General features: G+C 24.9%; 2 protein-coding genes across 4 annotated transcripts in view; both read left to right on the forward strand.

Annotated features, from left to right (window-relative positions):
- LOC111629015 (kelch-like protein 20) overlaps positions 1-19,575 on the forward strand; it is a 32,530-nt gene extending 12,955 nt beyond the window's left edge. The window contains exons 2-4 of one of the 3 annotated variants that reach the window (XR_002757261.1): positions 5,815-5,884; positions 10,828-10,886; positions 19,478-19,575. Coding sequence is in view for 1 of the 3 variants with exons in the window: in XM_023372879.1 (XP_023228647.1) it covers positions 14,993-15,421 (429 nt within the window). In the remaining 2 variants the exon portion in view is untranslated. Of the gene's footprint in view, positions 1-5,814; positions 5,885-10,827; positions 10,887-14,808; positions 15,453-19,477 lie in introns of those variants that run through there. The other 2 variants (XR_002757260.1, XM_023372879.1) reach the window with 2 other exon arrangements.
- Positions 19,576-20,155: 580 nt separating this feature from the next.
- Positions 20,156-25,062, forward strand: part of LOC111629014 (kelch-like ECH-associated protein 1) — a 30,994-nt gene continuing 26,087 nt past the window's right edge. The window contains exons 1-3 of the mRNA XM_023372878.1: positions 20,156-20,793; positions 23,350-23,499; positions 24,037-24,315. Of these exons, the coding sequence (XP_023228646.1) occupies positions 20,380-20,793; positions 23,350-23,499; positions 24,037-24,315 (843 nt within the window). The 5' untranslated portion in view covers positions 20,156-20,379. The remainder of the gene's footprint in view (positions 20,794-23,349; positions 23,500-24,036; positions 24,316-25,062) is intronic.

The following is a 25,062-nucleotide window of genomic DNA, read 5'->3' on the forward strand; positions in this document are numbered from 1 at the left end:
GATTGGCTAGCGTATGTCAGATGATCACTCCTCAACTTATTATTATCACTTTGCCCGACTAGGTGATAGCAGTATTCATAATGATCGGTCAATTTGATAAATTAATCAATATTTATCACACTGCCCACCCTACTTGGTCATTATTCATAATGCCCGGTCATTATGAATAATGCCCGATTAATCACTTTGTCCATAACATATATATATATATCTCACAAGATATTGCTCACAAAATTTTTCACATTTCTTTCAATATCTGTAATAAGTATTCATCTTGATTTCCAAGGATCTTTCATGGATATTTTTGGGCTACAATTTGGCTAAACGTTTTATTAAGTTGAGTAATTTGATCTAAGATAAACAAAGATTTAACTATTAATATTAATACAAGATGGCAACCTAATTATCTATCTTTATATCAAATACATTAATTAAAAGTTTTACCAAATTACAGCACAAAAAATCCTGTATTGACATATTTGACTGTTAAAAACTTGGGTTAAATGATTTATAAAAATATATGTATAATATAGGTTTTAATGTAATCAAAAATAATTGGCATTATGTAGTTGTACAAGGTCACAAATCTCAACCTTATTAACAATGATACAATTCACAAAACTACATTAGTTAGTTTATAATTAGCAAATTTCTATTAAAGTTTAATTAATACTAAGTTTTAAGTGATACAATGATAACTGCAAAAATAAATTACTTACTTCAAACTTAATTATTATTTTAAATAGAAAAAGAACTTAACAAATATTTATCTGATAGTAGCATGATTCTTAACTTCTAACTTAGATCTATCTTATAATCTCAATTTTTCTCAAACTAATCACCTACTCATCACACTCTGTGTCGACTGGGAATTACACTTTGGCTCTGCTCTTGCAGTTTTTTAAGTATTGAATGTGACATTTTATTTTTAATGTTATTGTGTGCTCATTTACATACTTACTTGCTAACAATTGTTTTACCAACAATTTTCCAACAATTTATAATATTTAACATCATATAACCAATGACATATATTGCATAGAATAAATTACCCTGAGACAAAACAATTTAATGATCATTTTCTTTTTATTCACCAAATTGTAAATGCCATTTTTGACTAGGATCTATTGATGTAAGCAACAGTAAGCATGGGACAACAATCAGTTTTTCAAATGGATATTAATTTTGAATGGAGAATGCAGATATTTTGCTCTTACAACAAAAGAAACTCTCCAAAATAAGAAAAAAAACTCAAGTGAAATATAATGATCCCAGAAAATAAAATAATGTTTGTGTTCAATTCCTAATAATTACAGTTACATATAAAATCTCAATAATGTGATATACATAAAAATAAAATATAGTTTACAGTCGACCCCCCTATAACACTGTTGATAATTCCGTTTTATATGAATTCCATGTTGTATGTGAGCCATTCACAGCCCAGCACACGTATTTGTAAAATCTAAGTGACTCATACAACATGGAATTCATATAAAATGGAATTATCAACAGCGTTATAGGGGGGTCAACTGTATTTGGGTTTGGAAGATATTTTTATGCTGTTTATTATTTCCAGGTCTGATTGAAAAGTGTTGAGACTAATTTTATTACAGATCAATTATTTAAAATTGTTACATTTTAATGTTAATTCCCTTCAAAGTAAGCCCCTTCTGACATAATGCATTTATTATATCTTTTTCCCTACCTCTTACCGTTCCTGGAAGTCATTTTCATACAGCTGTTGCACAACATTGGTTACAATTTTCTGGATGTTCTTGATGGTTTCAAAATGATGACCTCTAATTGTTATTCTTTGAACTTGAAGAATGACACTTCCCCATACATGTTCAACATTATCACCCAAACTGAAAGTTGAAGGACATCCTGATCTTGACTCATTCCCTTGAAATTCTCTCCTTCTGAAAACGTTTTATGCTAACGAGCATGTGACAGAGCTTCACTATCATACACAGTTTTTAATGTATCATAAGTTTCAGTTGCATTCTTTTTCAATTTTATATGAAATTTCACTGATTAGCATTGTTCAATACTTTTCTCCATTCATTTATAACAGCTATTTGGAACATATGAGCATTAAATCTTCAATACCTGTTATGTTGACACAAGAAGGTTAAAGCTTGTTCCAAATGTTCAGGAAAAGTTATTGACTGTTATGTAAATGAATGTTACAATGTTACTGTAATGTACATACAAATTTATTCTCATTATTTTTCAATCAGATTTCATACAATTATTTATAATAAAATTTTTTGATTGCAACAGATTGTTAAGACATTTTAGAAAAAGTTTCATTTGTAAATAATTTTTTGCGAGAAAAAAGTAATAGGAAATTTGATTGCCAGAAATATGAAATGCAAAGCAAGTAGTCAAAGATAAATTTGAATAACCAAAACATGATTTTTACATTTAATAATCTTATTTGTACTTACTAGTTTTCCTCTATTAAATTAGAAAAATGAACGTACAATTTCTGAAAGAATTCAATTTATCTTCAGTATCATTTGTACTGGTAAAATTCAGACTTACAGTAAAGCTTTAAATTTGTTACAGTAATTCTTAAAAACAAAAGTTTTCTAAAATGTATATTCTAAAATTGGGAATTAAATTTTTCAAAACACTTAATGTGTTAATAAAAATTAAGATTTTGAAATAGAGTAAATTTTACTTAAGTTCACATAAAAAAGCTGTTGGAATTTAAATAAATATGCTATATATATCAAGAATTTTTAATGACAGAAAGATTTGCTAAACTTTTTATTTTGTAAATTTATTTTTTATGCAATATATAAGCATTATAATTTTTTAAGAAATTCTTGAAAGTATAGTTAAACAAATATTTCTGAAATTAAGTAAACTAAATATAACTGATTAATTAAAAAACATGTTATAATTTGTTTTGTGAAATTTATCATTGTCATTATTTTCCTTAACTTACAACTAATTTCAATTTGTAATATTGAAAACAAGTAATGGATTAAAATTTCTATTTTAATCAGTAATTAAAAAGAATATTGAATATACAGATAATTGATTATTTTCTTTATTTGATAATCCAAATGGTTTTGTTAGTTCATAATAATCAAACTTTATAATTTTTTTTTCACATATACATGCTATATTGACTGATTTGCCTTATTTATTTCACAAATGGAAGAGAAGTTGCATGATTTTTTTAATGAAATGAATTGTAACATAAAAGGAAATTTTCAAGTGGTTTTATTTACCTAGAAAAGAATTTGTTTTTTTTTTTTTGTGTATTCAGTTTTAACAATTACAATGTTTCATTTATGAATATAAAATACAAAGAATTATATTTGCAGAAAGCAGAAAACTTGAAATTTAGTTTAATTTTTTGTGTATAAATTAGTTATAAGTAGATTAAATTGAAAAAAATCAGATCTAAATTTGTAAATTTGTAATTTGATAAGTAGAGATTTCACACACACACGTGTGTTATGAAGATGGGCATGTGTTATGTATTATATATATATATATGTAACAACCACATGCCCATCTTCATTTTATGGGTTATTATATATTAAATGAGGGATGGGAGGAATAGTANACATACAGTGGAACCACAGTTAATGAACTTAATCCATTCTGCGACTCTGTTCGTTAACCGAATTGTTCGTTAACCAAAGCAATTTTTCCCATAGAAATTAATGCAAATGCAATTAATCCATTCTAGTCTCTGAAATTTTTGTGATTTTATTTGTAATATACAGTAATTTTCTTTGATGAAAATGTAAGAAAACGCAGTATCTATCATTACAGCAACAAACATGTAAACTTTGTTTAATAAACTAGCACTGTACATACCTTCGTTTGTTGTAGTTGGTGTCAGAAAAGTGGAGATATATGAACCTTAATGCTTAGAGGGGGAATCCCCTCCAAAAAATAATGGGTAGCACTTCATTGGAAGATTCTTCGAGTCAAAGTCTCTTTCAGTAAAAAACCCACCAGTGGCTAAGTGGTCTTCGTACCTTGAACATGGGGAGTTCGTTCGTGGGTTCGCACCTCTCTCAGACGGGCTGGCCATGTGAAGTTTTCCGGGTTTTCTTCACGTCTGTAATGCCTAAATAAGGGCCAGTTTCCCTTAAAAACATCTCCCAGAAGGCATTCCCCTAGGCAGATTGCCCAAGTGTTGCGTTGCCATAACTTAACAAACAAATAAACTCTTTCCATAAGGAACAAGAAATTGATCTAAAGTTGATTGTCTTACTATTTTAATCAAAATTTTTCTCAAATGCGATAGCGCATTGTTGTTTATATTGCATTGTCATTTTCTATTGCCACTATGCCACTATACTTTTTTCTTTCTTGGATGCCATATTGATTAAATATATAAATCACAAAACTGAAAAAAGAAGTACTGTATAGCACAAACACTCGGAAAAGCAATGCTTAACTCGCACATGCCTAACACCAACTAAAATTTGACACAAAATACCATTACATTCGTTATCTGAATTTTGTTAGTTATCCAAGACAAAATTTTTGCAAAATAAAAGTTTGTTAACTGATTTGGTCGTTAACCAGGATGTTCGTTAACCGGGGTTTTACTGTATTTAAATAATGGATATATGATATGATATATTATTGAAACATTGCCTAAATCAAGCAAAAACATTTTGTTCAAATGTATTGATGATATTGATCCACTTGAAAGACCCTAATACGATCTGGTTTTGACATTCAAATGTTTGGAAAAAAACATATTTAAGTTTCATTTATATACACTATTTTAAAAATATTTGATCTGGTTTTAATTGGAAACATTTTTTTAACATATTCTAAGATATACAAATTAAATTACTAGAAAATAATTCAAACCATTTACTTCAGGGAAGTTTTGTAAATTAGAGACATATCAGATTGTAAACTATATTTTATGAAAAGAATCACCAGAACCAATGTTTTGATAGTTTATCAAATATTGAACTAGATGCTGAAAAAGTGACTAAATTTCTTTTATGTAGTTTGATAAATCTCATCACAAATGCTTTAAGTGCTTTTTAATACTTAAAGCATTTGTAATGAGATAAATTGTTTTAAAATTTAACTAATATTAACAATAGTTTTTTTATAAGTATATTTAAAATGATTGTAAACAGTAGGAAACTTATTAGTTTAAATTGTCAATAGAAATCAAATAAAATGAATTATTTGAATAACAAAATAAAAATTTTGTCAAAATATTAAAAAGAAAATAAATTTTACTTTATCTGTGTGTTTTTCATATTTAAATATGGTTTATATTAAATTTATAGATTTGACTAATCTAATTATATGGCAGCTATATAAAATTGCAGTCTCATTGTATATACTGTACTTTTTTATATAGATTTACAGATACACAATTAAGATAAGTCAGATATATCATTTATCTAGTTAATTTATTTCAAACTGTATATTTAAAATTAAATTTATTATTCAATTTCAATTATTCTAAAAGTTATTATTATTATTATTATTGTTTTTGAAATTTTAAAATATGTTTATCTCATTCTATTTTTCATAGTATAAAATTTTGATTGTATTATTTCCAAACAGCTTCAAGTTTGAGACTATAATTATATGTAAGAATGTGATATTTTTAAAATTTTTCTTGGAGAAATTGATTATTAATTTAAAAATAAAGTAGGTTATATTAAATTAAGAGTTCAGATAATATATTTTAGGAAATATTTCTTTAAATCAAATATTTAAAAAATTGTTTTTAAAGTGAAAATATCTGTTTGTTTGTTAAAATTTACTGAATGAAAAATGTGCTTCTTTGTTTTTCAGATTTAGTTCTTCTGAAGTTTAAATGGCATATTGATATTTAAAGATTATCATATTTTTACAGCATATAGAGGTAGATATCAATGTAATTTTATAATTTTACATAGAATAAATATCAAAATATAGAACAAATAATACAAATAAAAAATTAGCATATAAAGTACAACTGTTAGAATATGTTTTAAAACAGAAATAATTATGATCCCATAAATGAGATAATCATAGACACTTGTAATTACATAATGTGATAAAATATGTCTTTAATTTTTGTGAAAGATTTTTTATATATAACTTGGAGATCTTATACAGTATATTATATTATATTAAATGTGTAATATGCGGTCCGAGTTAAAAATGGTGCATGGAAAGCCCAGGCACTCACAAAGTCAAGGTTCAGTTGAAAGATGTAATCAAGACGTAGAAAATATGCTTAGAGAATGTGCAAGAATGTCATCAATTCCTGATGGACACAACTATAGTTAATGCTGCTGAAAAATTGGTTGAAAATCTAATAGATGCAAATGCTACCAAAGAAAAAAAAATGTAATTCCAAATGTCATGAAAATGTTAATTGCTCAAATAAATAAACTAAAAAGCATTTAATTTTTTATATAATTTATACCAAAAATTGTTAATAATACTTTTCGTTAATATTAGTTTAATTAATATAGTTAATAGTACTTTGATATAATTTACAAAAAATAAATATTTCTAAATGAAATAAGTGGAGTTTTTTTAATCAAATTTAAAATTCTGTACTAAACGCTGTACGATACGCACACGCAACTCAGCGTGCCGATTGGCTAGCGTATGTCAGATGATCACTCCTCAACTTATTATTATCACTTTGCCCGACTAGGTGATAGCAGTATTCATAATGATCGGTCAATTTGATAAATTAATCAATATTTATCACACTGCCCACCCTACTTGGTCATTATTCATAATGCCCGGTCATTATGAATAATGCCCGATTAATCACTTTGTCCATAACATATATATATATATCTCACAAGATATTGCTCACAAAATTTTTCACATTTCTTTCAATATCTGTAATAAGTATTCATCTTGATTTCCAAGGATCTTTCATGGATATTTTTGGGCTACAATTTGGCTAAACGTTTTATTAAGTTGAGTAATTTGATCTAAGATAAACAAAGATTTAACTATTAATATTAATACAAGATGGCAACCTAATTATCTATCTTTATATCAAATACATTAATTAAAAGTTTTACCAAATTACAGCACAAAAAATCCTGTATTGACATATTTGACTGTTAAAAACTTGGGTTAAATGATTTATAAAAATATATGTATAATATAGGTTTTAATGTAATCAAAAATAATTGGCATTATGTAGTTGTACAAGGTCACAAATCTCAACCTTATTAACAATGATACAATTCACAAAACTACATTAGTTAGTTTATAATTAGCAAATTTCTATTAAAGTTTAATTAATACTAAGTTTTAAGTGATACAATGATAACTGCAAAAATAAATTACTTACTTCAAACTTAATTATTATTTTAAATAGAAAAAGAACTTAACAAATATTTATCTGATAGTAGCATGATTCTTAACTTCTAACTTAGATCTATCTTATAATCTCAATTTTTCTCAAACTAATCACCTACTCATCACACTCTGTGTCGACTGGGAATTACACTTTGGCTCTGCTCTTGCAGTTTTTTAAGTATTGAATGTGACATTTTATTTTTAATGTTATTGTGTGCTCATTTACATACTTACTTGCTAACAATTGTTTTACCAACAATTTTCCAACAATTTATAATATTTAACATCATATAACCAATGACATATATTGCATAGAATAAATTACCCTGAGACAAAACAATTTAATGATCATTTTCTTTTTATTCACCAAATTGTAAATGCCATTTTTGACTAGGATCTATTGATGTAAGCAACAGTAAGCATGGGACAACAATCAGTTTTTCAAATGGATATTAATTTTGAATGGAGAATGCAGATATTTTGCTCTTACAACAAAAGAAACTCTCCAAAATAAGAAAAAAAACTCAAGTGAAATATAATGATCCCAGAAAATAAAATAATGTTTGTGTTCAATTCCTAATAATTACAGTTACATATAAAATCTCAATAATGTGATATACATAAAAATAAAATATAGTTTACAGTCGACCCCCCTATAACACTGTTGATAATTCCGTTTTATATGAATTCCATGTTGTATGTGAGCCATTCACAGCCCAGCACACGTATTTGTAAAATCTAAGTGACTCATACAACATGGAATTCATATAAAATGGAATTATCAACAGCGTTATAGGGGGGTCAACTGTATTTGGGTTTGGAAGATATTTTTATGCTGTTTATTATTTCCAGGTCTGATTGAAAAGTGTTGAGACTAATTTTATTACAGATCAATTATTTAAAATTGTTACATTTTAATGTTAATTCCCTTCAAAGTAAGCCCCTTCTGACATAATGCATTTATTATATCTTTTTCCCTACCTCTTACCGTTCCTGGAAGTCATTTTCATACAGCTGTTGCACAACATTGGTTACAATTTTCTGGATGTTCTTGATGGTTTCAAAATGATGACCTCTAATTGTTATTCTTTGAACTTGAAGAATGACACTTCCCCATACATGTTCAACATTATCACCCAAACTGAAAGTTGAAGGACATCCTGATCTTGACTCATTCCCTTGAAATTCTCTCCTTCTGAAAACGTTTTATGCTAACGAGCATGTGACAGAGCTTCACTATCATACACAGTTTTTAATGTATCATAAGTTTCAGTTGCATTCTTTTTCAATTTTATATGAAATTTCACTGATTAGCATTGTTCAATACTTTTCTCCATTCATTTATAACAGCTATTTGGAACATATGAGCATTAAATCTTCAATACCTGTTATGTTGACACAAGAAGGTTAAAGCTTGTTCCAAATGTTCAGGAAAAGTTATTGACTGTTATGTAAATGAATGTTACAATGTTACTGTAATGTACATACAAATTTATTCTCATTATTTTTCAATCAGATTTCATACAATTATTTATAATAAAATTTTTTGATTGCAACAGATTGTTAAGACATTTTAGAAAAAGTTTCATTTGTAAATAATTTTTTGCGAGAAAAAAGTAATAGGAAATTTGATTGCCAGAAATATGAAATGCAAAGCAAGTAGTCAAAGATAAATTTGAATAACCAAAACATGATTTTTACATTTAATAATCTTATTTGTACTTACTAGTTTTCCTCTATTAAATTAGAAAAATGAACGTACAATTTCTGAAAGAATTCAATTTATCTTCAGTATCATTTGTACTGGTAAAATTCAGACTTACAGTAAAGCTTTAAATTTGTTACAGTAATTCTTAAAAACAAAAGTTTTCTAAAATGTATATTCTAAAATTGGGAATTAAATTTTTCAAAACACTTAATGTGTTAATAAAAATTAAGATTTTGAAATAGAGTAAATTTTACTTAAGTTCACATAAAAAAGCTGTTGGAATTTAAATAAATATGCTATATATATCAAGAATTTTTAATGACAGAAAGATTTGCTAAACTTTTTATTTTGTAAATTTATTTTTTATGCAATATATAAGCATTATAATTTTTTAAGAAATTCTTGAAAGTATAGTTAAACAAATATTTCTGAAATTAAGTAAACTAAATATAACTGATTAATTAAAAAACATGTTATAATTTGTTTTGTGAAATTTATCATTGTCATTATTTTCCTTAACTTACAACTAATTTCAATTTGTAATATTGAAAACAAGTAATGGATTAAAATTTCTATTTTAATCAGTAATTAAAAAGAATATTGAATATACAGATAATTGATTATTTTCTTTATTTGATAATCCAAATGGTTTTGTTAGTTCATAATAATCAAACTTTATAATTTTTTTTTCACATATACATGCTATATTGACTGATTTGCCTTATTTATTTCACAAATGGAAGAGAAGTTGCATGATTTTTTTAATGAAATGAATTGTAACATAAAAGGAAATTTTCAAGTGGTTTTATTTACCTAGAAAAGAATTTGTTTTTTTTTTTTTGTGTATTCAGTTTTAACAATTACAATGTTTCATTTATGAATATAAAATACAAAGAATTATATTTGCAGAAAGCAGAAAACTTGAAATTTAGTTTAATTTTTTGTGTATAAATTAGTTATAAGTAGATTAAATTGAAAAAAATCAGATCTAAATTTGTAAATTTGTAATTTGATAAGTAGAGATTTCACACACACACGTGTGTTATGAAGATGGGCATGTGTTATGTATTATATATATATATATATGTAACAACCACATGCCCATCTTCATTTTATGGGTTATTATATATTAAATGAGGGATGGGAGGGATAGTACATCCAAAATTCTTTGCTTTATAATTTATATTATTTTATAAGTAAATTTTGCTTACTACAATTAATAAAAATATTCTGATTCTATTCTTAATGATAAGATAAGTAGAGATCTATAAAATAAAATGCTGATTCATCATGCACTGTATACTGAAATCACAGTATTTACTGTACAGAAATAATAATAATAATAATAATAATAATAATGCTTTCATTAAAAATTTCCCATGAAATAATTAAAATTATCGTATTAAATAATTAATAAAATTTAAAAAGAATTTTGCACATTCATTATAAACAGATTGAAAATTTAAGATTATGTAAATAATTTGAAGATAATGACACTGCAATATTTTCAGTTGGACTTTTGCCAATTTTTGATTATCAGTAACTCAACGAAGAATAATGACTTAAGTTTCCTATAAATAATGATATTATTTATGATTATTCAGAAAAGTATAGTTTTAATAAGTTTATTGAATGTTTATTTTATTTAGCAATGAGTATTAAATATGAAAATAGTTATATTTATTTTAATAATAAAAATAATCTAATATATTTGAAATTGTTGGTTTTATATAAAATTATTTTTATAGTAAATTAATATATATTTATTTTTTTCCATTATATAGAAAAACAATATGAGGAAAGCCAGTATTGATTTTTGCTTCTAAATATAATACCTCATTCAGTAAGTTTTCATATCATATTTAATCAAATAAACTATTAACTATCTTTCTGTAAAAGTATATATGAATATTATATTTTATGTATTTTTAAACACTTTTTAGTGTTTTAAAAAGTGTTTAAAAATACAAAAATACATAATTTCTCTCTAAATTTTATATACTTTTAAAAGTATATAAAATTTAGAGAGAAATAATTATCATACAGAAATATACAAGAATTTAAAAATACTGTTTGCTTATTGCATATTTTAATAAATAAAATTATAATTAAATTAAAATTTAATTTTCATGCTTTGTTTGTTTTGAAACATTTTTTAAAACATTAACTGATTAAATGTTTTGATGTAAAGTATTATAAACCTGTCAAGTTTATGTGAATGTAAATTTAGTCATATTATAATTTTAAATAACTCAATTTAACTTATAATAATTCCAATTTACAAGGTTAGGTACAGTACAGTTTATTTAATGCTTAAATATATTAAATAATAAGGTACAGTACATTGTTGTAATATATTTTTTCAGCAGTTCTCAAAGTACAGTATTTTATTTTTTTTGATTAATTCAGTTTATTGGAACATTTTTATTTAAAGTATATTTTTCTAATTTATAAAATATCCAAGACAATAAATATATAATTAAAATCTACAGGATTAGAAGAAACACTGTGAAAGAAAAACAAAAAACATCTTTATAATTTATCTTTTTCATACAACTCAGGAACACAACTAAGTCACATGATGGAAAACAAAATCGTATGAGTTTTTTTATTATATATTTATTGTCTTGGATATTTTATCAATGACCCTTTTACACTGTGCCATTGCCATATGGTCATTTTAATATTGAGATGAGATAGAAATAAAGATTTACTGTGTGACTTTGTTGAGTTCTTGAGGTGTGTGAAAAGGATGAATTATGAAGAAACTCATTTTTTATTTTTGAGTGTTTCTTTTAATCCTGTGAATTTTAATTATATATTCTAATATTGTATTTGTTTATGCATACTTTCAAACCACGTCTGTATTGCAATTTTTTAAAATTAATTTTTGAATTTTTTATCAAAATGCAATGAATGTTTGATTATTTTTTAATATTCAATAAATTTGATGGCCAGTTAGTTCTATTTCTAATGTGTGCTATGATGATGATTATTGAATATATATTATGAGCTCTGAGTATGATTCTGAAGAAATTGTGAATAATTGAAAGCATTTAAAAAATGCTAGATTAAATTTTTTAAGTTCAGAATTCTTTATTTCTTCATTTCTCTATATGATTTCCATATATTTTTGAGAGGAAATTATATTTTTAAAATTTTTTAAAGTTACAACAATGTAAAAGACCTGGTAGAAAGCAGAAATCATTTTGTATACATTTAAGAGACAAAAATACTATACTGTAATCATATGAGAGTGGATTGAAAAATGTCCAAATTCTTATAGATGAAACAAATATATAGTTACATTTCTTATAGATGAAACAAATATAGAGTTACTAAACTACTTTAAATTGTTGAATTTACATATTAGTAAATATGTAATATGTACTGCTAATTGTAGAGAAACAAAGGAAACAGATTATGCTAGACACTTTTTTCATGTAATTATTCTAACTATGATTTATTCTTCTGCTTCAATTTCTTTTTTTTTTAAATTTTAATGTGTCACTTGTTCAGACACTGTTATTTTGTAGGAATTATCACATACACAGACTCCAAAAATACTAACCACTTAACTATTTTATTTTGCCCAGATGCATTTTGGAAATTACAATATTTCCCTCATCAGTGGGCTATACAAGCTAAACAACGCACAAACACTTTTTCAATACTCTCACATAATTTTTCAATATTCCAACTGTTTTTTACTAATTTCCATAATAAAATCATTTTTTCCTGTGTTCTTTTCCTTAACCTTACATAATATGCACAGTTCTTGCCATCAGTACCTTTATTCTATATTTTTCATCTCATTCTCCAAAATTCATGCTGCAATCAGCCAGTTGCAGTAGGAGAGTGCAGTAGACGAGTAGGAGAATAGGCCGGTTGCTTTAATTGTGTGAGAGTATTGAAAAAGTGTTTGTGCCTTGTTTAACTTGTATGAAAGAAAGCTGAGAGATTGAAAATTTAAGATTATGTAAATAATTTGAAGATAATGACACTGCAATATTTTCTGTTGGACTTTTGCCAATTTTTGATTATCAGTAACTCAACGAAGAATAATGACTTAAGTTTCCTATAAATAATGATATTATTTATGATTATTCAGAAAAGTATAGTTTTAATAAGTTTATTGATAAATGTTAGAATTAGAAATATTTTCTAAGTAAATTGTACTCTTTGATTTACTTTAGTTTTAATAAGTTTATTGGAAAAATGGAATAGCTTAAATATTTTTCTAAAAAATTTATAGTCATCACTGAATGAAAAATGAATGACATGCTAACATAATCAATTATAAGTGCATATTGTCTGTATTACTCAATTAATTACTGTTTCATAGCAATTAGAGCACTACCATTACTGTTTAGTAGTCATTGTTTGCTTGTTTTAAACAAAAATAGGGAGTACTAATAGTATAAACGAGTATCAAACCAAATATAATTATAAAAATATTATAAAATAAAAATTATACATATTTCAAATTCATAATTCCACTATTCAGTTTTTATTATAGAATGATAAGGAATAATTTTTAAATGTTGACAGACAGCTGGGATAACCATCTTAGCTGGTTAAGACATCAACCTACCACTCTGGACATGGCTGAAATGGTTAAGACATCAGCCTATCACTTTGGGGATTGAACCAAGAATTGAACCTGGGTGAGTAATTCCCCAGGAATTTTTCATGAGTGGTTTGTCCTAGTTATGTAAGGCACCATCCTTCATCATTTAACTGCCGTCATTGCCCGCATTAAGTATAGAAGAAACGTTGTCTTAGTGCCCAAATGGCAGAAAAAATGAAAAAAATAAAAATGAAATGAAAAAATGTTAAAAATGAAAAAAATAATAAAATGAAAAATTAATTAATTAATTAATTATAAAGTTAATTAGAATATTTAATTGTTCAAAATTGCAACACATACAGTGTTGTGTTTGGTTTGTATTTTCATATCTTAATTTAAAACTCAAATAATATCTTCAAGATCATTTCATAAACTAAAATTACATAAACATTTTCTATCAACACTTTTATAACATGCAGTAACAAAGGATTGTAAATTATGTGATAATTTACATATAAAGAAAATTATTTTTTTTGGAATATTTTGGAAAAGATACAAAAAATTAATTTTATTTGAAATGTGAAAGAAACATATGTCAATTATTAAAATATTTTTATAAATTCTGTGTTTTNGTATTACAATTTAAGATTTGATTATATGTACGTATGTATAATACATATTATACATAATATTTTTTTCAAATAACTCTCCCACAAATACTTTTAGTGTAAAATTATGTAAAATAAGATGTTTTTTTTTAATTTTCATATAAGTACCCTTAAAATGCCTAATAATCAAAAGAAAGTCGTACTTACTATAAAACAAAAATTAACGTTAATTGAAAAATTTGAAAAAGGTGAATCTACATCGAATCTATATGTTGTATTTTAGAAATAAATAATTATAGTTCGGATTATCCATGTTTCTGGATTATCTGTGCCACCTCTCCCCACCATTAGCCCGGATAATCAGGAATTTACTGTAGTTATAGAAAAAATCATTAAAATAAAGTTGTACTGTACTTATCTCTTTGTTTAATTTTCTTTAAATTATTCTTCAATCTTCTAATTTTAATGAAAAATTTTGATAAATTAATATTTAATGTTATTAAAAGTTTTTTTCTATAATATAAAATAGTTTAAAATTAAGTACTTTTATTGATTGTATACTTAAAATGTTTTATTTTTATTTTCAGCTTATTTTTACTAATTGTATATCTGCAATTGTCATTAGTGGAAAATGTCATTGCCTGTAGCATATTCCAGCTTAACTGAGTTATTAGAATGTAGAAATAAATTGTTAAACTTGTTCTCATTTTATAATGAATTTATAATACTCTATATATTTATAAATTGATAATTTTCATGTAACTTTTAAAAATGGCAGAAAAATCAGACTGTACTTCATTTAGGAGTCCAGCATGTTTTAAGCCACGTCCTATTGATGAAAATAACCCTGCTGTCAATGGTTCAATGACATTTGTAAATAGTTCATTTCCAAAAGAAGCTTTAGATATGATGAATATGATGAGACGTCATCAGAAATTATGTGATGTAGAAATTCGTGTGGACAATGATACCTTTCATGCGCACAAAATAGTTCTGGCAGCTGCAAGCCCTTATTTTAGAGCCATGTTCACCAGTGGCTTAAAAGAATCTGAAATGTCTGTTATTAATATTCAAGGTGTTTCACCTGTAACAATGGCCTTTATTATCAAATTTGCTTATACTGGGGAAGTCAAAGTGGAAGAAATGAATGTTTGTAATCTCTTACCAGCAGCAACAATGTTTCAGGTAAAACATTTTTAACATAAATGTTGCAAATGTATTTTTTACATAATATGCTTTAGTTAAATAATTTAGAATTTTAAATATTTATTAATAATCAGAATCAGCAAAATGACAGATTTCTATAAAAAAGTAAATAATCAAACAAATAATCAAATTTTTAATAAATATTTTTAGTTACTTTAGTAGTTACCATCAGATTCAAGTATAGAACCAACTACAGGCTTTATACAATAAATTTAAATTCAAAATAACAAATATACAATAATTCAATAAATGGCACATAAATATAACAAATAACAATAAAATTAACAGTAATTGTGTTCATGTTTAAATATATTTCACTAATTTTTACCCATTATTCATAGTTATTGTATTTTATTACTAGGTTTTCTATTTGCATATATTTTTTATGTAGAATTTCTTTTCTGACTTAATCTGCACAAAAACAGAATATTGCTATACTGTATTTGTGCCCATTTGTGAAATTCTTCACTTTGATTATTCCATTTTTGCAAGAGTGAATTGCTGAGCTAATGTGTATAATTTATATAGTTTTATGATAATGAAAGTACAATATTCTTTTAAATGTCCATATACAATATATATTATTTATAATTCTGATATTTTATATAGAGTTTTGTGGTTTTTTTTATTAATACGCTAAAAATAATATGGAATTATAAATATTTATTTATATTGATGTTTCAAAAAATTGAATATGTAATATGCTTTAACTTTAAATTGTTATATTTATTTCTTTATAATTTCTTTCACATAACTACAATTAGATAATTAAAGAGTAAGTAGGTGTAAAGGATCTTAAAATTAAAATTAATGTCAACTCTATATTCTGGAAAGATAGAATAATTTAAGAAATCTTGAAGCAAAAATATAATAGTTCATAAATATGACTATATAGTATTGTTTCAAGACATTAAATTTTGTAATGTATAAACATTCCTATGCAACTCAAGAAATTCACTAAGAAATTTTTATTTTTCATCTTGTCCCATGTCCCGCATTTTTTTATGCAGCGCTCAAGAAGCGCTTTACAGCGAACACACTGAAACTGGTTTCTAATTGGCCAGCACTGCTCGTGACATCATTTCACTATACTCTCACTGCATAAAGAAACGGGAGAAATGTAAATATATGCCAGTCACATTTTGGGAAACAGACATCACTTTCTGTTTCCTAAAAGCATATTTGTTTCTGTTTAACAGGATGCATGACACCATCCTGTTAAACAGAAACAAATATGTTAATGAAAATTTTCATGAAATATAAAGTACAGTAAACTCCCGATTATCCGTGCATGGATTATCTGTGCATGAATTTAATAGTCACATGATGGAAAACAAAATCCTATGAGTTTTTTGATTATATATTTATTGTCTTGGATATTTTATCAATGACCCTTTTACACTGTGCCATTGCCATATGGTCATTTTAATATTGAGATGAGATAGAAATAAAGATTTACTGTGTGACTTTGTTGAGTTTTTGAGGTGTGTGAAAAGGATGAATTATGAAGAAACTCATTTTTTATTTTTGAGTGTTTCTTTTAATCCTGTGAATTTTAATTATATATTCTAATATTGTATTTGTTTATGCATACTTTCAAACCACGTCTGTATTGCAATTTTTTAAAATTAATTTTTGAATTTTTTATCAAAATGCAATGAATGTTTGATTATTTTTTAATATTCAATAAATTTGATGGCCAGTTAGTTCTATTTCTAATGTGTGCTATGATGATGATTATTGAATATATATTATGAGCTCTGAGTATGATTCTGAAGAAATTGTGAATAATTGAAAGCATTTAAAAAATGCTAGATTAAATTTTTTAAGTTCAGAATTCTTTATTTCTTCATTTCTCTATATGATTTCCATATATTTTTGAGAGGAAATTATATTTTTAAAATTTTTTAAAGTTACAACAATGTAAAAGACCTGGTAGAAAGCAGAAATCATTTTGTATACATTTAAGAGACAAAAATACTATACTGTAATCATATGAGAGTGGATTGAAAAATGTCCAAATTCTTATAGATGAAACAAATATATAGTTACATTTCTTATAGATGAAACAAATATATAGTTACTAAACTACTTTAAATTGTTGATTTTACATATTAGTAAATATGTAATATGTACTGCTAATTGTAGAGAAACAAAGGAAACAGATTATGCTAGACACTTTTTTCATGTAATTATTCTAACTATGATTTATTCTTCTGCTTCAATTTCTTTTTTTTTTAAATTTTAATGTGTCACTTGTTCAGACACTGTTATTTTGTAGGAATTATCACATACACAGACTCCAAAAATACTAACCACTTAACTATTTTATTTTGCCCAGATGCATTTTGGAAATTACAATATTTCCCTCATCAGTGGGCTATACAAGCTAAACAACGCACAAACACTTTTTCAATACTCTCACATAATTTTTCAATATTCCAACTGTTTTTTACTAATTTCCATAATAAAATCATTTTTTCCTGTGTTCTTTTCCTTAACCTTACATAATATGCACAGTTCTTGCCATCAGTACCTTTATTCTATATTTTTCATCTCATTCTCCAAAATTCATGCTGCAATCAGCCAGTTGCAGTAGGAGAGTGCAGTAGACGAGTAGGAGAATAGGCCGGTTGCTTTAATTGTGTGAGAGTATTGAAAAAGTGTTTGTGCCTTGTTTAACTTGTATGAAAGAAAGCTGAGGAGGGAAATATTGTAATTTCCAAAATGCATCTGGGTAAAATAAAGTTATTGATTGGTTAGTATTTTTGGAATCTGTGGATATGATAATTCCCAGAAAATAACAGTGTCTGAAAAAGTTTAATAATTTTAAGTTTGTATAATAGTTAAATTTTACTTTTTTCTTCCCATAAAATTATTTAAAAAGTGTGTTACCATTAACATATTGATCAAAACATTTTTTTTTATAATCTGTGTTCATGTTTAAATATATTTCACTAATTTTTACCCATTATTCATAGTTATTGTATTTTATTACTAGGTTTTCTATTTGCATATATTTTTTATGTAGAATTTCTTTTCTGACTTAATCTGCACAAAAACAGAATATTGCTATACTGTATTTGTGCCCATTTGTGAAATTCTTCACTTTGATTATTCCATTTTTGCAAGAGTGAATTGCTGAGCTAATGTGTATAATTTATATAGTTTTATGATAATGAAAGTACAATATTCTTTTAAATGTCCATATACAATATATATTATTTATAATTCTGATATTTTATATAGAGTTTTGTGGTTTTTTTTATTAATACGCTAAAAATAATATGGAATTATAAATATTTATTTATATTGATGTTTCAAAAAATTGAATATGTAATATGCTTTATCTTTAAATTGTTATATTTATTTCTTTATAATTTCTTTCACATAACTACAATTAGATAATTAAAGAGTAAGTAGGTGTAAAGGATCTTAAAATTAAAATTAATGTCAACTCTATATTCTGGAAAGATAGAATAATTTAAGAAATCTTGAAGCAAAAATATAATAGTTCATAAATATGACTATATAGTATTGTTTCAAGACATTAAATTTTGTAATGTATAAACATTCCTATGCAACTCAAGAAATTCACTAAGAAATTTTTATTTTTCATCTTGTCCCATGTCCCGCATTTTTTTATGCAGCGCTCAAGAAGCGCTTTACAGCGAACACACTGAAACTGGTTTCTAATTGGCCAGCACTGCTCGTGACATCATTTCACTATACTCTCACTGCATAAAGAAACGGGAGAAATGTAAATATATGCCAGTCACATTTTGGGAAACAGACATCACTTTCTGTTTCCTAAAAGCATATTTGTTTCTGTTTAACAGGATGCATGACACCATCCTGTTAAACAGAAACAAATATGTTAATGAAAATTTTCATGAAATATAAAGTACAGTAAACTCCCGATTATCCGTGCATGGATTATCTGTGCATGAATTTAATTTAAAGAAAATAATTATATGTGTATGTATTTTTTAAATAGTTGCTTGCTTTCATGTTTACACATCAGATAAGTGTGCACATGTTCGTGTTTAGATGTTTGAAGCAGGTGGTGGGGATATCTGAAGTCAGCTAGACTGGTTTTAGTTAGGCCACTTCTTTCACACTGGATGTTTCTTTTCAGAAGATAAAACGATAGTGAGTACATTTATACAAAGTTTCGTTTAGTTGCATGTTATAATACGTATTACAATTTAAGATTTGATTATATGTATTGTATGTATGTATAATACATATTATACATAATATTTTTTTTCAAATAACTCTCCCACAAATACTTTTAGTGTAAAATTATGTAAAATAAGATGTTTTTTTTTTAATTTTCATATAAGTACCCTTAAAATGCCTAATAATCAAAAGAAAGTCGTACTTACTATAAAACAAAAATTAACGTTAATTGAAAAATTTGAAAAAGGTGAATCTACATCGAATCTATATGTTGTATTTTAGAAATAAATAATTATAGTTCGGATTATCCATGTTTCTGGATTATCTGTGCCACCTCTCCCCACCATTAGCCCGGATAATCAGGAATTTACTGTAGTTATAGAAAAAATCATTAAAATAAAGTTGTACTGTACTTATCTCTTTGTTTAATTTTCTTTAAATTATTCTTCAATCTTCTAATTTTAATGAAAAATTTTGATAAATTAATATTTAATGTTATTAAAAGTTTTTTTCTATAATATAAAATAGTTTAAAATTAAGTACTTTTATTGATTGTATACTTAAAATGTTTTATTTTTATTTTCAGCTTATTTTTACTAATTGTATATCTGCAATTGTCATTAGTGGAAAATGTCATTGCCTGTAGCATATTCCAGCTTAACTGAGTTATTAGAATGTAGAAATAAATTGTTAAACTTGTTCTCATTTTATAATGAATTTATAATACTCTATATATTTATAAATTGATAATTTTCATGTAACTTTTAAAAATGGCAGAAAAATCAGACTGTACTTCATTTAGGAGTCCAGCATGTTTTAAGCCACGTCCTATTGATGAAAATAACCCTGCTGTCAATGGTTCAATGACATTTGTAAATAGTTCATTTCCAAAAGAAGCTTTAGATATGATGAATATGATGAGACGTCATCAGAAATTATGTGATGTAGAAATTCGTGTGGACAATGATACCTTTCATGCGCACAAAATAGTTCTGGCAGCTGCAAGCCCTTATTTTAGAGCCATGTTCACCAGTGGCTTAAAAGAATCTGAAATGTCTGTTATTAATATTCAAGGTGTTTCACCTGTAACAATGGCCTTTATTATCAAATTTGCTTATACTGGGGAAGTCAAAGTGGAAGAAATGAATGTTTGTAATCTCTTACCAGCAGCAACAATGTTTCAGGTAAAACATTTTTAACATAAATGTTGCAAATGTATTTTTTACATAATATGCTTTAGTTAAATAATTTAGAATTTTAAATATTTATTAATAATCAGAATCAGCAAAATGACAGATTTCTATAAAAAAGTAAATAATCAAACAAATAATCAAATTTTTAATAAATATTTTTAGTTACTTTAGTAGTTACCATCAGATTCAAGTATAGAACCAACTACAGGCTTTATACAATAAATTTAAATTCAAAATAACAAATATACAATAATTCAATAAATGGCACATAAATATAACAAATAACAATAAAATTAACAGTAATTTGATATTTGTTTTTTATTGGCTTACCATATAATTGATAAATTTTATTTACATAAATTCTTTACTTATTATCAAAAGTTTGGTTACTATATTTCAAAATTAAATCATCATAAACTAATTTTAGTGAAACTTTAAAACAATGTTTATTTAGAATAAGTTAAACAGGAGGAAAAAGAAAATTTGAGGAAAGCATGATTATATCAAATTTATAGAAAATATTTCTAATATAAATATCAAGTTTGAAATTTTAAAGCATAAATTCAAGTTGTATTTCTGATTAATAAAGAGACAAACATAAATTTTAAATTAATATCTCATTTCAGAATTATGCTCATCTGTTCAATAATGCTTATCATCACTATTAATAACTACTTTGTGATTTAATAACTCTAATATCATGTATGACTTATTAACAATTAAATAATTAATGATATGTTAAACATTAAAGGAGTCAGCAACTTTTTAAAAGATAAAACACTTTTAAAAATTTAATTTATCTTATCTCAAATATAAACTTCAGCAGTAATTTTAAACAAAATAATAAACTTTTTAATGTCAGAGATATGTTTGGTAAATTTTGCTAAAACATGATGTTTATCTGAATTTCCTTTTTAAATAATGCCTATAATTTAAATTTGCATGCCCAAGAAACAATCAATGAATATATTGTTGTAATTAATGAATTAAGTACATATTATTTTGAACTTTTAAAATAATTTGGATAAAAGATGCAAAAGTTGATAATTAAATATAATCAAAATGCTATCATCAGTAAAAGTTTTAGGTCATATGTGAGTTTATATATATATAAAACTCCTTTATGACCTGGGCAAGGAGTTTGCGTCTTATATATTGATAGTCATCAATATGTGCCTATTAAAAAAAGATATATATATAAACATATATTATATTTTTTGATTGTATTACGATTATATTATAGACACATGAATTTAAATTTATAGAATGCTTGAATTGTTCAATTGGTACTTGATGCTGAACAATAAAAGTGATTGAAAACATTTGTTTTACATTAAATTTAGTGCTGGTATGTTTTGTTATTTATAGTATTTTACTAATAGAAAAAAATTTGAATATTCAAAATTAAATTTCATGAAAGAGGTATGCTTTAAAATTATATTTCTTGAAATTAAAAATTATAATTTTTCTAAATAGTTCAGAGCTAATAATGTGACAATGTGATTATAAAGCATTGAAAAACATACTTAGAGTTCTTTGACTAATGACTGTTTTGTAAACATTAAGTTTCAAAATATTTCATTCTTTAATAAAGTAAATTAAAATGGAACTTTGCCATAAATATACAGTAGAGCATCAATTATCCGACTCAGTTGGGGACTGGAGTTGGTTGGATAACTGAAAAAATGGATAACTGAAAAGTATGAAAAAATACATTATTAGTACAGTATATTGCTATTAACCTACTTCTCGTTGAATTTTCATTGATGTTAAGCCTAACAAATTTTTTTAAAAATAATAATCGTCACTATTGTATCAATAATAATTATTTTTAAATTATTTTATTGCTCACAAAACAAACGACCATTCAGAATTAGAAAATTAAGCCTTGTTTAAATACTGGCCTCCCTTTAATTGTTGAGCCAGTATTGTCAGCTAAAACAAGCAAAAATTTAACAAAAATAATATTAAAGTAACCAAGACATAGCCAAATATTGTAGAGCCACATCACTAGCTGACATTTGAATTTGCCGACTAGAACGCAGTCAGTTAACTGATGTGACAGATGATCGGGGTTGGATAATCGATGCTCTACTGTATTTAAAAACAAATATGTTTGTCAATACAAAAGTTGACATTACAAACAAAAGTTTACACTTAATATTTTATACTAATTTATAAAATAATTTAATAATCAATTTTAAAAATATAAAAATAAAACATTTCTTATATTGAGTATGCTCTATATGTTAACTATGTTTGTTTTTTTATGTTCAGTTTAGAGAACTGCTTTATTTATGGAAACAAGCATGGGCATGTATTAATCAGACAACAATTAAAGTTATAAAGTTTGACATTGGCAAATTTTATGACATAAATTTATAGATAAAAATATTTTAATCTAAAATAAATGTATATAGAGTGGCACTGATCTTAAACTAAATTTGCATTATATTTTTAAACATAAAATGATCAAAAATTGTATAATGTTGTAAAATGATATATTTTATAATAAATTAACTGATATTTTAATTATGAATTTTTTAGGTTAATCATATTATTGAAGCTTGCTGTACATTTCTGGAAAAACAATTAGATCCATCTAATTGTATTGGTATAGCAGATTTTGCCCTTCAGCATGGTTGCACAGCATTGTATCAAACAGCAAATCAGTTCCTGGATCAACATTTTTCACAGGTTATATTTTGATTTTGAGTTTTTTTTTTTTAAGTCTACAGCGTTTTTTATAATAATATCAGTTTGTTTTAATGAAATCTTTAACATAGTTTAAAATAAGAATTCTTAAACAAAGTTTTTTAATTCAGAATTTCTGTTTTTAGTACATTGCTAATGTTAATATAAATTTTTGGAAAGAGTTATTTAATAAATTTTGATATAAAATTTATTTTATTTGTTATGTTTTTAATTATTATTATTTTTTAAAAAATAAATTATCTGCAATACAATTTAGTGTTTAAAGAATTTTTTCCCACAGGCTGGAAAGAGTAAAGAAAAAATATTTTGTAGTTGTTTTTAATTAATATTTTTTAGTTACTTCTGATTTCACTCTAATTTTATTCAAATTATTTGACAGAAAAAGAATAAATAAAATAACCTATTTCAGTACTACAGATTTTGAATAAAATATCAGTAAAAAGACAAAAAATTTTTTTACTTAAAAATAAAATATTTCCATTATCTGATTCTTAGAAATAAAGTTTTATATAATTTCAGGTATCTCAAGGGGAAGAGTTTTTAGTTTTATCTCCTTGTCAATTAATTCAATTAATTAAAAAAGATGAACTCAATGTCAGAAATGAATCTGAAGTTTTTAATTCAGTTCTAAGATGGGTAAAACATGATGAAGAACGTAGAGGACCTAAACTTTCAAACATTTTGAATGCAGTTAGGTGTCATTTTTTAACACCTCGATTTTTAAAAGAACAAATTCAAGGATGTGAATTAGTGAAAAATATGCCTCAATGTTGTGAATATCTTACCCAAATATTACAGGTATACTTGATATGTTTTTAAAATATATTAATTTAAAATTCAAATTTTTAATATTTGAAAACATTTTAAATAATGAAAGTAGGCTTCACACTGTGATAACAGCCCAATAAACAAAAACTGTTTAGTTGATGATACCAAAATTATTTATTTTAAAATGTTTTCTGTCTCACTTCAGACAATCTTCAATATACATGTAAATTGAATGCAGGACAGCAAAATAAATATTTATAAAATGAAAAAAATTTATTTATATAATTATTTAATATATGTTAAACAATATTATTACCATATAAATTAACAATACATAATAATAATAATAATAATCATTATTTTTAATTAATTTATTATTATTTCTTAAAAGTTTTTGAAGAGCATTGACAATAAAAACAAATTTTTAAAGGAATCCAACAAATTGTTTAATTCATAAAAAAATATGTTGAAGTCCTTTAAAAATTTTAGTGTCAGTGCTCTTCAGTTTATATTATGGAGTTGAATATTGTAAAGAATACTTTAAAATTTTTTATGTTGTAAATTTAAAAAATCTTATGTATTTAAATATTCCATTTCATTGTTCTAAAGTCAAGTTTATGCATATGCTGAAGTTAGGTTCTATTAAAGTTGGAAATGTTTTGAATTTAATACTTTTGAAGTCCTTAACAAAATTTTTCTTTATTGAGTCATCACTTTTAATAATGAAGTTTAGATTTTAAGAAAATTAACTATATTTAATAGATAAACATATTATCA

The sequence above is a fragment of the Centruroides sculpturatus genome, unplaced genomic scaffold (genome assembly GCF_000671375.1).
Source record: "Centruroides sculpturatus isolate CEXI.00-Female unplaced genomic scaffold, Cexi_2.0 scaffold601, whole genome shotgun sequence".
Lineage (NCBI taxonomy): Eukaryota > Metazoa > Arthropoda > Arachnida > Scorpiones > Buthidae > Centruroides > Centruroides sculpturatus.